Below are 15,634 nucleotides of genomic sequence, written 5' to 3' on the forward strand. Positions count from 1 at the left end.
TAAGGAAGGAAAAGATCTGACTTGCTCACAGGGGGTCATTTTGACCGTTGGGGTTTTTACGTAATTATTGTATGGCCTTGCCTTACAATATAAAGCGCCTGGGGCAACTGTTTGTTGTGATTTGGTGCTATATAAATAAAATTGATTGATGATTGACTTTCTGTGCTTCTTATAGACCTATTAGCCTTCTTAATGAGGATGTGGACATTTTGACCAAACTGTTAGTGTCCTGTATACATGGAATCCTTCCTTCTATTATACAATAAAAATGGACAGACTGGTTTTGTCAAAGGAAAGCATTTTTTTTAATATACATACTCTATTACTACCTACCAGGAGCAACTTGGGGATTAAGGACCTTGCCCAAGGGCCTTTAGTGATTTTCCGGTCAGGCTAGGTTTTGAACCGAGGTCTCAAGCCCAACACTTAACCACTAGACCAGGGGTGGCCAAGTTCGGTCCTCGAGAGCCACCTTCCTGACACTCTTAGTTGTCTCCCTGCCCACACCTGAATCCAATGAAAGGCTCATTAAAAGTCTGCTAATGAGTCTTTCATTGGATTCAGGTGTGTTGGAGCAGGGAGACAACTAAGAGTGTCAGGAAAGTGGCTCTCGAGGACCAAACTTGGCCACCCCTGCAGTAGACCATCACCAACCTTGAAGTGGTTGCCCCCTCTCCCCTTTAATTTTTGCTTTAGCAATAGAGCCACTATTAGTAAGTTTTAGAACCTCTTCCTTGTTCCAGGGCTTGACTCGTGGGAGTACAGCACATAGGGTTGTTCTGTAAGCGGAAAATTTACTTTATATGTCACAAATCCAACTAGTCATTTAACATCTACAAGGTCTGTTAGAAAAGTAAAGGACCTTTTTATTTTTTGCAAAAACCATATGGATTTGAATCACGTGTGATTGCATCAGCCAAGCTTGAACCTTCGTGCGCATGCGTGAGTTTTTTCACGCCTGTCGGTTGCGTCATTCGCCTGTAAGCACGCTTTGTGGGAGGAGTGGTCCAACCCCCTTGGCAGATTTTCATTGTCAGGAAAATGGCCGAGCGACTGCCGCTTTGCTGCATCAAAATTTAAATTTAAATTTCAGAAACTGTGAGAGACAGCCAGGTGGAAACCATTCAGAAGCTTCAGATGGCTTTCGGTGAAGATCTTATGGGCATCACACAGATTAAGGAGCATTACAACCGGATTAAAGATGGCCCACAGCAGCTGAGGCCATCGACAGGCTGAAACGACCAGATCATTTCCAAAGTGAAGGCTGTGTTGATCCGGGACGTCGTCTGACTATCAGAGAAATGGCAAGAGAGGTGGACATAGCACTTTTTCGGCACATTACACTGTTACACGAGATTTATAATGAAAGACGTGCGGCGGAATTTGCGCGTCAGGACGGAGCCGCTAATGGCGCAGAACAAAAAGCACCTCCGTGTTAGAAGTCTCACGGGACATGCCCAGCTCTTCCACCATTCGGAACATTCAGACGGCTTTGGGTGGCTTTTCAGTCGAGTGAGTATCCGAGAAATTGTCGAAGAGCTGAGCATGTCACAACATGTCCTGTGAGACCAACATGGAGGTGCTTTCGTTCCGCGCCATTAGCGGCTCCGTGGCGAATTCCTCCGCTCCTGTTTTCATGACAAAATCTCCTTTAACAGTGGAATGTGCCGGAAAAGTGCTATGTCCACCTTTTCTGCCATTTCTCTGGTAGTCAGATGACGTCCTGGATCAACACAGCATTCAGTTTGGAAATGATCTGGTCCTTTCAGCCTGTCGATCGCCACTCGGAGCGCGGCGTACCCTCAGCCATCATGCGCCGTCTTTAAACTGGCTGTACCACTCCTTAACCTGTGTGATGCTCATAAAATCGTCCCTAAAAGCCATCTGAATTTTCTGAATGGTGTCCACCTGGCTGTCTCTCACAGTTTCTGGAAAAATTTGATGCAGCACTGCTTCAGCCATTCAGACATTTTCCTCACAATGAAAATCCGACGAGGGGGGAGGCCCAGTGCTCACTCAAAGCCTGCTCACAGACGAATGACGCAACCGATAGGCGTGAAAAAACTCACGCATGTTCACGAAGGTTCAAGCTTGGCTGATGCAATCACACATGATTCAAATCCATAAGGTTATTGCAAAAAATAAAAAGGTCCGATACTTTTCTAACAGACCTCGTATTACGCCAAAAATTTAGTTATTTTTCTGGATATAGGCTTAACATGCAAAAAAGTGAATGCTTGCCTATAAATGTAGCTGCACAGTGGCTCAGACAAACTGAGCTTCATTTCCATCTGACTCATTCTGGTTTTAAGTACTTGGGAGTGAATGTAGCTTGTTCACCTCAGGCTCTACAGGCTACAAATTTGATTCCTTTTGTTCAACATAAGGTCAGCTTTTAAAAGACTAATTTACCAGTGTCTCTTTTAGGTAGGATTAATATAGTAATAAAGAATGTTTTACCAAGGTTTTTATACCTTTCCTGTGTTCTTACCCAAAGCCTTTTTTAAATCTGTCGATCAAATGATTTCCCCATTATATGGGAAGGTAAAATTCTAAGAGTACAAATCATTATTACAAAACTGTTGGCTCAGTGGAGGTGTGTCTTTACCTAATTTGATATTCCATTACTGGGCAGCTCACATTCAAACACATTTACTGGTTAAAAGATCCTCATACAACTTGGTGTCATTTAGAAGCTCAGTTGTGTTTATTTACCTCTTTACCACCCTTATTATTGTCATCTTTCCCTGTGTCCCTGTATCTGTACACAGATAATCCTGCTGTACTTGCCTCTTAAAATATGGTTTCAGTTTCATCTTCACTTCAGAAATGTGTTTGTGCTTGTGCTCTTGGTAGGGTGACCAGATATCCCACTTTGTGCCCCAAACTGAGATGGTTCTGGTGTTGTTATGATAGTCAGGCTTTGAAATGTGTGTTTAAAAAAATGTGTATTTAAACATGCACACAAATGTTGCTAATGGGGTTTTTCAAGTTGTGATACAGCAGCACCACACACATGCTGGATGACATCACAACTCTATCCGGTTAGGGAGACGCGCTTCAGTTCAACAAGAACTGTCAAGAAACTTTCTGGTCGCTGTTTGGAGTTGTGTGGTGGTAGGAATAGCCTTATGAATGCTTAATACGATGCCAGTCGCACAAAGAAATCAAATAATAGTGAAAACATGTTCATTGTGCCCTGAATGTTGGTATTTTGGTCATTGAACTTTCCTAGCAATGAATGTAAAGCCCCGGTCACACAGCACTAACGAAGGACATCAAAGCCAAAACGAAACAAGAAATCTGGACTTATGTCGATTTTCAGAGACATCGTTTAAACCGGCGTTCATCTTCGATCAGTCAGCCGCTCCACAAGGCATCCTAACAACAGATCAGCACTCCCCTCATGCGGGGCCACACTGATGAACAGTCTCTAAAAGAAGCCCCTCAGCAGACGTCCATCACTCTTCTGTTTTTTGCTCAGACTCAATGTTCCGCTTTTTAATTTTTGCTTTTTTGGAGAACACACAATGTAACTGGCCCATAACAACCGATCGGTTAGCCGCGAGGTGTCATAACAATCTGTTGTTTCTAATGACGCCAAACACGTGCGCGAGAGCTCGCTAACCAGAAGTCTTGGCAGTGCAACTTGAAAACTGTCCATTGTACCCACAAAAATCAACCTCATTCAGTTTCAGGCAAGAGGTAAGCTTTAGTGGGCTCAAGAGGAAAAAGTTGTAGTTCCTTGACTGGCCACTTGTTCCCATTCAAGTCCATGTTAAAATGGCCAACTTTAGAGCAGAAATATTGAAATGTTGCACGCTAATGGCATTAGCACATTTAGCAGCTATAGGTAACCTGATCTGTTACGTTCAGACTTGAAAATAGGGGCATGTTCAAGCTTCTATCATCACGCAACTCAGTAACTCACACACGCTCCACCTCTTTATCATTTAGGGGTCATCATGATGTAGCCAGAGTCAGCGCTGCCAACTTGGTGATGCACAGACGTGGGCATCATATCAGCTGCTCTGGGTCTCTATCAAAAATCTATGGGCTTTGCCCAGTATATATGCAGTCTATTGTTTCAGGAAATGCTGCATTTACACATAACGACGACACATCACGGATGCCGAAGCACACATTCTTGGCTGCTGATTACAAATGTGATGATTCGGGGCAGAGGCGTCTAGGTGTCCTCAGGAACTGCTGCAACCTGTTACCGCGTGTTACGATTAATGACACGTGTTGCTGGAGAATTATTAGGAACAATTACGCACGGTCAAGAATAATGTTCCGTTGTTTCGCACTGTTGCGCGCTATTGCGCGTAACAGCCCATCAAGTTCTGTCATGTTGTGAATGAGGTGAATTGTTTCCACACACACCATATTCATCCAACCGTTGCTAACTTCAGATTGCTCCAATTTTTCAGAAGAACTTTGGACGCATGCGTAGCTGGGCTCCGTGCCATGGAGTGTGCAGAGAGGAAGAGGAGGAGACGGACAGAGCAGATGTGTGGCTTCATGCGGCTCTCGTCTCGTGCATTTTCCCAAACATCAGGCACATGCAGCAGGTGGAACACCTGCAGGAGCGCGCTGAAGAGCACTGAAATGAGACTTTTAGCCGACATGGTGTCAGCAATCAAACTGAATGCGGTGCAGCAGGGTTTAATTGTGGGCACGCTTCTTCCTCCACCGGACTGGAGGAGGTGCAGAGATGTCTGGCTGCACGTGAGTCTCCTCTCGCTCCTCTGGTTCCTCTGGCTCAGACTCGTTCTCCCGCTCATTGGTCACAACAGCAGGTGGAACACCTGCAGGAGCGTCCTGAGGAGCTTCAGCAGGAACTGTGGAATGGCACTTGGCTGACTTCGCGTCACTGTTTTGGTTATGCAAACCGACTGTTTCAGCAGCTGTCCGAGTGGCTGGTCTCAGACGATCTTGGAGGTGAACATGCTGGATGTGGAGGTCCTGGTGTGGTGGTTACACGTGGTCTGCGGTTGTGAGGCTGGTTGGATGTACTGCCAAATTCTCTGAAACGCCTTTGGAGACGGCTTATGGTAGAGAAATGAACATTCAATACACGAGCAACAGCTCTGGTTGACATTCCTGCTGTCAGCATGCCAATTGCACGCTCCCTCAAATCTTGTGACATCTATGGCATTGTGCTGTGTGATAAAACTGCACCTTTCAGAGTGGCCTTTTATTGTGGGCAGTCTAAGGCACACCTGTGCACTAATCATGGTGTCTAATCAGCATCTTGGTATGGCACACCTGTGAGGTGGGATGGATTATCTCAGCAAAGGAGAAGTGCTCACTATCACAGATTTAGACTGGTTTGTGAACAATATTTGAGGGAAATGGTGATATTGTGTATGTGGAAAAAGTTTTAGATCTTTGAGTTCATCTCATACAAAATGGGAGCAAAAACAAAAGTGTTGCGTTTATATTTTTGTTGAGTGTAAATCCATCCAGCTCATTATAATTTGATGTCACACCGACAGTTATGCTGTGCAGCAGTGATTGGGCAGGTGCCAACACGACATGAACATCACAAACCAACAGGATGGAGCTGCATTAAGAGGTGATATTGTGTGCTGTAACTTGTGGATGGCCAACCATGTGCAAAGCAGAGCCTGCTGGTTTTCACTCCACCCAGTCACCTCAAACGTTTTCACTCTCTTTGGCACAAAGTGGCGATCATCAGTGACCGGATGGAATAAAAATGGCACATGCACCACCACTCTGCAAAGTGTGACAGTAAATTTCTTCAGCGTTACAGCACTATTGATCTTTTCTTACCAGCTGCGATCAGAATGTATGGATCCCTCATGAGCGTTAGCAGCGGCGTTCCCTTCTGACTCTGCGAACCACAATAGCATGATTACAAGTGTGAATTTTGCAAAGGTCAGAGCTGTCACCCACACCTCAGGTTTAGAATTCACAGCAGATCTTCAGTCCGAATGGTTGCACACAGTGCCAGAGTGTATATACAGCTGTGTATTAAATTATTAAGCTGTAATCTTTGCACTGATCCTGACTGATGGGCCTTCAGGTGTTAAGAACACACCCTCTGACTGAAAATCATTTCTTCATGAACAAGACAAGACCAATGAGAGACTTGAACTCCTCCACTTGTGGCAGTAACGCTCCCCTGACCCAGATCCATATCATTAGCTGACATATCTTTGCTACAAGAACCCAGATACCGTGTGTGCTTGTCTTTGTGAATGTAATTTTACTCTGAATCACTTTCCACAGCTGCAGGACTGCAATCATTAAAAAACTCTGCCAAATGTCTTCCGGACCTCCTCCTGTATCTCTGTCTCATAACATCAGTGTTTATGAAGTTAATAATTAAAAGAAGCTGTAAAATAGTCCAGAATGTTGTACAGCTATATGTAAAGGTCACATTAATGAAACAGGAGAGCCGACAGGAAATGAATTACCGAAGCAAACAAACTCACCTCGGGTTCCACCTTGGTGGGCTGAAGAACAAATAACTGCAGAGCTGTAAAGAACCATAAGAAAACAATAGTTTTTAAGTTAGCAATCAATCACATCCTTACTCTGCAAGTACTTACTGAAAACAAATGCAAATATTGGCACTGCCTCTTTGCAATTATTTTGATGTTTTCAAAGTGTTAGATTTGACTGATTCTGGCACATCCTGACAATGTGTAAGATCTCCAAGAAGTTGCTGGACATCATAGCCAACCTATACACACTTACAGTCAGCACAGAGGAGGGGTGAATTTATCACAGTGAATACTGACACTAAGCAGAATCAGGTTGTGTTAGATGCCTTTACCGTAGTAAAGGTTTAGTGACCTTGACTTCACAGATGATGCTGTGACCTTTGCTTCATGAATATCCTGACTGCAGCACTTGAGCACTTGAATGAGGAATGGAGTGTCTGGGTTTGTGACTGTCCTGGATCAAAACACATCCAGGCTTTCAATGACCTCCTGGACTTGACCATCTCCAGTGTATCTGTACGTGATCAAAGAGTTGCACCTATCGAGAGATTCACTTCTCACAGCAGTGAAATTCATGCCTCTGGATCCTCAGCCATTGAGACTGAAAGACGCCTATGAAAAACATATGGAGTCATGAGTTATTAGAGTTATTTGCAAGTACCTGTTTCCATGGCAATGCCAACATCTTTGAAGGAGGATGAAGATTCATGTCTTCAGGATCCTGGTTCTTTTTGTCTTAATGTATGGTTGTGAGACCTGGATGCTAACCACTGGCCTGAAGTAATGACTAGATGTCTTTGATATTAAGTGACTTTGGAAGATCCTTGGGTACCGCTGGAATGACTATGTGTCAAATGAATGGTGACTTGCGGAGATTAAGATAAGGAGTATTATTTTCACTGTGTGAAAGCATCAGCTATGGCAAATTGGCCATGTGGCACATTTCTGTTGGCACTGTCCAGAGCTCAGGTGTTAAAAACCCCAGAATCTGAAGGAAGCTCATTGAATGCCCAGTTTTCACTTGGCAGATATATAGTTACTTTTGAGAGGTGGGGATGGACTGTTTCTGTCTGGGTGGATGCCGTCCAGGTCCCAGTGCAGTTACATCATGTAGTGGCTGCCTCAACACGACACCCATGCATGCTCCTAGACCTGCCTGATGAAATTACTTCTGAAGTCTGAATGACTAATTGATATCTTCTTCTCCTTCTTTCAGCTGCTCCCGTTAGGAGTCGCCACAGCAGATCAATTATTTCCATCTCACCCTGTCCTCTGTATCTTCCTCTAGTCCATGAGCCAGTCATTAATTTTGACCTAATTGGTACCACTTAAAGGGAAGAAACGACACTTAGAATCCAGCCTCAGTGTATCATGGCCTACACAAAAATGTATGATAGCCATCCCAGGGTGGTAGCTGTACCGAGGTAGGGGTCAATAAAGAATTACACAGAGGTCAAACCTTACAAAATGCTCCAATCATGTTGAAAACTATATCAGATTGTTTGTCTGATCATAAGGATTCCAAAAAGGTATAGTTTGGACTATCTATGATGGAATAAACTTGCGCCAATTTCAGTAAAAAATGATGCAAATTATTGGTTGAAATAAAAGGATTAATAAATTGAATAGTTTTGACTGTGTTGAATGTTTGGTCTCCAAAGTAAAGTTCAAACAAGGCCAACATCCATTGGATTCTATGACATGTGACATATGTTACCCTATAACATGAAAACGAAGCATGACAGGTGGTGCAAACTATTCCTTATTAGAACCCTATTAACCCAAATAATAATTTGCCCCAAATAATAATTGGGGTTGTTCTACATGCAGAAATTCAAGTGGAAGTCTCTCTTCATAATCAAACAGATGAGAAATGTAACAGTGATTAATGCTTATCTTATTCCACAGACCATTTCTGACTTATGTCTTTGAAAACATGTAACTGTACCTCCATCAAACACAGCCAGGAAAGCCAGAAGAAGGAATGGAGCAGTCTTCCCAACAAAGTCATACATCACACTGCCAAATGGGGGGCCAACTGTGGAAGATACACTGGGTTATTAGTGGTAAAGACATTAAATTTTAGAGATCCTAAAGAACCCCTACTATCTGCTGTTTATGTTACAGTGTCAATCCCAAAGTGGTGACATTGGCAACAAAGGTCACTGGAGCTGTCGCATTAAAACTACTGTGAACATAAAAGGATTCCACTATATTTGTGGGATCCATTCACTTTTTGCTTTTTCCTCCAAACAAAACTATACTGCAGAGCCCGAAAACCACTTCTCTTTAAGCAGTACATTGTGTATTGGGATGCACAATCCACATTTTTTCACTATCGATCTGATCCCGATACCTGAATTTGGATATTTGCCGATACCGATAAAATTCCGATACCGGAGCTCTGTTTGCGTTAATCATTGTCGTTGACTTTCTATGAGGATATTTTGTATCTACAGTTATACGGCTTCATGATGAAATGGTATAAAGGGGGATTTTCTGGAAAAGAAGACCTGAAAGTTCATCTACAATTTGCCAGAAGGTACATCTAAGATGCAAATCCAGATCTAATGTTTTGGTGAATTAATTAGGTTTCTTGAACATCAGATTGCACATCCACCATGTACCCTTTTCAGGACAGAGTGCATTTCCAAATTTCCAAAATGCAAAAAAAAAAAAAAAAAAAAACCCAAAATAAATAACTTCATTTACTCATATTTAGAATCAGTCTCAGTAAATCTTCGCACCCTGGCTCCTTTAGTCTTTTTGCTTCCGGTTAAAAAATCTTTGTGCTCTTTAACCCTCTGGGGTCTGAGGGCATTTTTTGGACAGTTCACTCACCTGGCATAAATGTTTTATTATGGCTGTTAACAGCTCTCCCTGCATCCCACAATCAAGTTTTATGTCTCTTTTTTCAGGACAACCTGTTCTTTCATAATATATATGCTTATGTTGTGTTTTATAAGTGTAATAAAGGTTTACAATCAAAAATATCAAAGGAAAAATAAAGCGAAAAATAATTTTCCACACACATTTATTCAAAACACACAGAAAACTATAATAAACAACTGTTTTGACACTTTATAAAGGTAATTTGAGGTCTTGTGTGAAAGACTGTACAACAAAAGGTTCAAACATTAAACACAAATGCACATTTTGAACAATATATACAAAATGGCCTGTGCGTTTATGCTCCAGTGTGAGGAGCGGCCCCTCTCCCTCAACTCATTGATATGGTAAACAGTGCTTTACCCCAGAGGGACAGTGCCACAGAGTAATCCAGTAACATTCAAATGCAAACTAGTGGAGCAATCCTGATAGTTACACACTCTTTGTTTGAGCACGTGAGATTGTCATGCAAGGCTCTCCGTCCGCTGTGCGTAATGGCACTTCTGAAAATGTTCTTTGGCTTTTCACGTGAGGTGAATCTGCCCTATGATTAGATTTTGGAAAACCATGTGATGGTGAACCAATTCCGATTAGACACTCACATTGTGCACATCATCACACGGCTTCTATGAGGAGTACAAAGATGGCCGACGGTGGATCGAATGTCCGCGGAGTTAACTTTTCAGTAAAAAAAAAGTATGTTTTTATCTCATATCATTAATCATGTGGTGCTTTTTCAAATGTTTGATTTTGTTCACTGTATTGTAGGTCATGATGGAGCTTCTGCCTCTCGATACAACGGCTTTGCAAACATTGCACATTTCTGTCTTGCTTTGCGGTGTTTCAGCAGCCATGCAGTGCTCCTCAATACTCAACTGCTTGCTGGCTACAACCTGGAGGCAGCGTTTCTCATTACATCCTCATTCTCAGTGAGACACAGCTCCATTCAGACATGCACCCCCCCCCACCAACTCTGCAGCCAGCAAGCAGAGCAGCAAGCAGCACTTACGGAGATGTTTTGGCAAACCCTCAGACAGCTCCTGGATCAAGAAGCTCCGCAGGTTGTATCTGAAATTTCTGATCCATGAATTACGTTTGTATCGGAATCCAATTTCGATATTGGATCAGCTCGGCCCCATCCCTAACTGTGTACACTTTTTTTTCATTATTTTGTTTTTTACAAGCTGTGTACCTTATCTATTCTCCACATAAATCCAAAACTTAATCTGCATTGACTTATGATAATAAACCAAACCACACTCACTGGTCTTTAGGTACATCTTGTTATTACTGGGTTGGATATCATTTGGCTTTCAGAAAGGCATTGACAGACTTCATGTTTCATGGTTCAGATAATGGAAACATGAGAGATTGGAGCCAATTTTAACTGACACCATGACAGAGTTGCCATTACACAACCACCACTGATGTGATACAGTTTAAAACAAACTGTAACCATCTGACCTAGACACGTTTTTCAATCTCCCATTGTCCAGATATGTTGAAACTGTAGCTTCAGTTTCCTGTTGTTAGCTGACAGGAAGTGGCACTGGATGTGTTCTTCTCTTACTTGTTGTCCATCTGCTTCAGAGTGTGTTCACAAATGTTTTTGCATACCGTGCAGTGTTTATTTGAGTTACTGCTACCTACTTTCTGTCAGTTCAAGCCAGTCTAGTCATTTTCCCCTGGATGTATCTTTTCTTTTTTATAAACTTTCTGTAGATGATGGTTGTGCATGAACACACAGTAGATCAGCAGTTTGTGAAAAAACCTAAGCCTGTGTGGCACCAATAACCATGCCACATGTACATAGATCATCTTTTTACCCCATTGTCATGCTTGCTTTGAACTTTAGCAGATCTTCATGGCCATGACAAACAAACAAAAAGAGTTTCTGCTATGTGATTGGCTGATTAAATATTTGGATTAATGGGCGGTTTAACAAGTGTACCCAGTGAAATGGCCAGTGACATGAGATGAGATCAGTTCATTGTCACTGTATAAGTAAAATGAAATGCTGATGGAGCAAATATGTAGATGCCTAGTAATTCCATAAAATATACATAAAAATTTAAGCGCTACATAACGTACACTAATATTTAAACATAACAACATCAAAAACAAGTCATACATATATTATAAGACATAAACAATTCCTGCAGAATACTGAAGCTGATCCTGGTCATGCCTGATCTTGAGCCTGGTCATGTGTGCATCCAGTGATCTGTGGAGCTCCCCTGATGACTGTAGGGTGAACTTGTTGTGAGTAGGCTATGATGTGTCTCTGGCAATGGCTGTGACCTTTTGGGTATAGAGTGTCCTGTAGCTAACCTCCAGTCTGGAGAGCTGAGAACCAGGATCTTCTCTGCTGTCTTGATGATATGCAGGAAAGACTTTCTGTTGTCCGAGGTGCAGCCCGGATACCACACTGTGCGTAATAACAGACTTTTTAGCTGATAGAAATTCTCTTTATGGCTGTTGTGGAAGTTGTGCTTTCTTTTGACATGTCAGAAAGAAAAGCCTCTCAAGTCTGTTCTTGGCTGTCACTATGACATTGATGGAACAAGTCATTTCCTGGCTGATGTGGACTCCAAGGTATTTGAAGCTTTGCACAACAACAACCCTCTCGCCATTGATGATGATGGGGTGATGAACATTGGGCTTCAGTCTCCAAAAGTCCACAGTCATCTCCTTCGTCTTTACTGTGTTGAGCATCAAAATGTTATTCCCACTCCAGTTCTCCAGCTTCTCAAACTCTGCTCTGTAGGCTGACTCATTACTGTTAGTGATTCTGCCTACCACAATGGTGTCATCTGCAAACTTAATGATGGTGTTGGTCTTACAGAATGGTTTGCAGTCATGTGTATAGAGGATGAAAAGAAAGGGCTTATCACAAATCCCTATTGTTCACTGATGTCCAATGTGAAGGAGGGGGAGACATGATGCCTGTATGTACAATCTGTGTTGTGGTCTGCTGATAAGGAAATCCTGGATCCATTTGCACAGGTGGACATTGAGTCCCAAATGGTAACATTTTGTGATCAGGTTGTGAAGTGATGGTGCTGAAAGCAGAGCTATAGTCAGTGAAGAGCATCTGCACATACAGTGAGGAAAATAAGTATTTGAACACCCTGCAGTTATGCAAGTTCTCTCACTTAGAAATCATGGAGTGGTCTGAAATATTCATCTTATGTGCTACTGTGAGAGATATTATAAATTTGCAATTGCTTTCAGGTAGCTTTCCATCAGACCTGAAGTCTGTGCAAATTACCCCCATTTACAAGAAAAACAGTAAGATCAATCCTGGGAATTATAGACCTGTTTCAATTCTCAGAGTTTTAAGCAAGATATTGGAGGAGATCATACAGTATATGAGTACCAGTCAGGCTTCAGTCCCTCATACTCCACAGATACCGTTTAAGTCATCTGCCTGATTATATAAAGTCAGAACAAGACAAAGAGTTGAGATTGCCGAAGTAGATCAGTGACGACTTTTTGCTCCCCAACACAGCAGTAAGCGGAAGAAATTAAAGTCCTGCTCACAGACTGATTGCCAGAGACAGGACATGTCCACATCAAGTATAACTCCAGACATCTCCACATTTACTCATGGACGGTTTGTTCATGCTCACGCGCGCGCATCTCACGGTCAAAGGAGGAAAAGATAAACTATAACAGAACTCAGAGCGCAGACCTGCAGCTCAGCACAAGAACAAATATAAACTAGAAGAGAAATCAAAGTGCACAGTCTGGCTGCTGCCAAACTGTGCACTTTGATTTCTCTGTGCAGAGAACCTGCAGGCTGCGTTCTCACCTCCTCTCTGCCCCCCGCTGTGCACACCTGACGCAGATATTCCTGCTTTGTCATGATGCCACAGGAAGCAATTTGAAGCAGGTCTGGTGTGAAAGGGGCTTTAGAGCTGCTGCTGAGGGCTGACATGGTGATCAGAGTGAACTGTGCTTCGGTTTGTGTACACTTCGCTCAGGCAGCAGGCAGGCAGCAGTTTACAGAAGCGTGACTTCAAGTGTGAAAAGGTTTCAGATTCACGTGTGAACAGGTTTGATCCACGCAGCGCGTGTGAGGTAACGTGTGAGAGTCTGTGATAAATGATCCACACAGCCCGACGTGTGTGGATGAGCTGGCAGGGATCCATCCATAAAAATGCACATCAGAAAACATGGTTACATTCTTTCAATTCATAAAATGGATTTCTTTTGAAATCCAGAGAACACAAACAACAGGTCTCGAAAAAAAAGCAGACAGAGAGACAGCACACTCTCTCTCCCTCCATCTCTCTCTTGATACGCAGGAAAAATGCAGAGTACGTGCACATTTCAGGTGTACTCTAAAAGCAACAAAGCACTACTCTATGTTTGTGTCGGTGTGAAAGGGGCTTATGGATGGGACTCTGTTGACCTCAACTGAGGATGTAATCTGGTGCTGGAAGGAACTCTTTGGAAGGAACTCCTGCATCAGACCGCAGCACGCTCTATAGTAGGGGCAGAGCTGGAAGCTGATGGAGGATTTTCATCAATTTTCCTGGTGGAAGTAACTGAGGTAGTCAAACAACTCCGCAGCGGAAAGACCCCGGAGGTTGATGAGATACATCCAGAAATGCTGAAGGCTCTGGGTGTGGAGGGACTGTCTTGGATGAGCTGTATCTTCAACATTGCGTTGAGGACTGGGACAGTACCTAGGGAGTGGCAAACTAGGGTGGTGGTCCCCATATTTAAAAAGGGGGACCAGAGAGTGTGTTCCAACTACAGGAGCATCACACTACTCACCCATGAGATACTGTAGGAGGTGCTGCAGGAGTATGGAGTGAGGGGGTCCCTTCTCAGGGCCATCAAATCTCTGTACTCACAAAGCGAGAGCTGTGTTTGGGTGCTCGGCAGTAAGTCGGACTCGTTTCCAGTGGGGTTGGCCTCCGCCAGGGCTGCGCCTTGTCACCAATCCTGTTTGTGATATTCATGGACAGGATATCGAGGAATAGTCGGTGGAGGCTTTCATCGGCCTGAGACCTCCAACACTCCACTGGACGGTTTGCCAGCCAAGTGTGAAGCGTGGGATGAGATCAGCACCTCTAAATCTGAGGCCATGGTTTCAGAGAAAACTAAAGTATTGCTGCTCTGGGTAGGGAATCTGGTTCTGCCCTATGTGAAGGAGTTCAAGTACCTCGCGGTCTTGTTCAAGAGTGAGGAGACAATGTGAGCGTGAGATGGCCAGAGAATTGCGCAGCAAGGGCGGTGTTCCATTCGCTCTACTGTACTGATGTGACCAAAAGGCGAAGCTCTTGATCTACTGGTCAATCATTGTTCCTACTCTCACCTATGGTCATGAGGGTTGGGTAATGACCGAAAAGAACTACATCGCGGGTACAAATGGCTGATATGGGCTTCCTTAGGAGGGTGACTGGTGTCTCCCTTAAAGATAGAGTGAGAAGTTCGGTCTTCCGTGGGGAACTTGGAGTAGAGCCGCTGCTTCTTTGCATTGAAAGGAGCCAGCTGAGTTGATTCTGGCATGCGGTAAGAATGCCCCTGGGTGCCTCCCTAGGGTGTTCCAGGCACATCTATCTGGGAGAAAACCCTGGGGAAGACCCAGGACTAGGTGGAGAGATTATATCCCCACACTGGCCTGGGAACACCTTGGGATCCACCAGCAAGAGGTGGTTAATGTGGCCCAGGAAAGGGAAGTCTGGGTTCCCCTTGCTAGAGCTGTTGCCCCCGCAACCCGATCCCAGGTAAGCGGTTGAAGATCAGTGAGTGATGAGTGTAGGTACCTAGTACTCCCATTGCAAGACCTCCCAGGGCAATTCCGATGGCTTGGCCTCTCTCTTCATCATCAGTGTACACACTGGCAAGCATTCCCATGCCTAGAAGAAGAAGTACAATGTCAACACTGCGCAGTGCAAACACGATGAATATGGATGTTGACTGGAACAGACAAGATAGTTAAACAAACCTTCTGCAAACAAATGCAATAATTACAAAATTATAAAACTGAAATACATTACCACAGAGACAGAAATGTCAGAGCAACACAATAATATCACATTAATAAGAGAAAAGAGCATGCAGTTGTAAAAACACGTGAGATACACAAGTGGACTGATCATTACACATATTCCACAGGGTTTTTTTTAAGCCAAGTCAAATGTTTATAAGTCAAAGAAACAATTACATTTTTCCAGTACTTAACACATTTTCAGAGGAAAGTCTAAGAGAGTAGACTGTGGCTCCTCTAGTGGGTAACTCAGACCACCATGTGG

The 15,634-nt window shown here is 43.4% G+C and overlaps 1 protein-coding gene across 1 annotated transcript in view; it reads right to left on the bottom strand.

Annotated features, from left to right (window-relative positions):
- The window catches only part of slc18a2 (solute carrier family 18 member 2), a 204,763-nt gene that overhangs the window by 116,859 nt on the left and 72,270 nt on the right, over window positions 1–15,634 (bottom strand). The window contains exons 5-8 of the mRNA XM_034185176.1: window positions 15,146–15,238; window positions 8,425–8,514; window positions 6,465–6,508; window positions 5,800–5,860 (exon numbers count right to left, since the gene is read on the bottom strand). Coding sequence (XP_034041067.1) covers window positions 5,800–5,860; window positions 6,465–6,508; window positions 8,425–8,514; window positions 15,146–15,238 — 288 coding nt within the window. The remainder of the gene's footprint in view (window positions 1–5,799; window positions 5,861–6,464; window positions 6,509–8,424; window positions 8,515–15,145; window positions 15,239–15,634) is intronic.

The sequence above is a fragment of the Thalassophryne amazonica genome, chromosome 13 (assembly GCF_902500255.1).
Source record: "Thalassophryne amazonica chromosome 13, fThaAma1.1, whole genome shotgun sequence".
NCBI lineage: Eukaryota > Metazoa > Chordata > Actinopteri > Batrachoidiformes > Batrachoididae > Thalassophryne > Thalassophryne amazonica.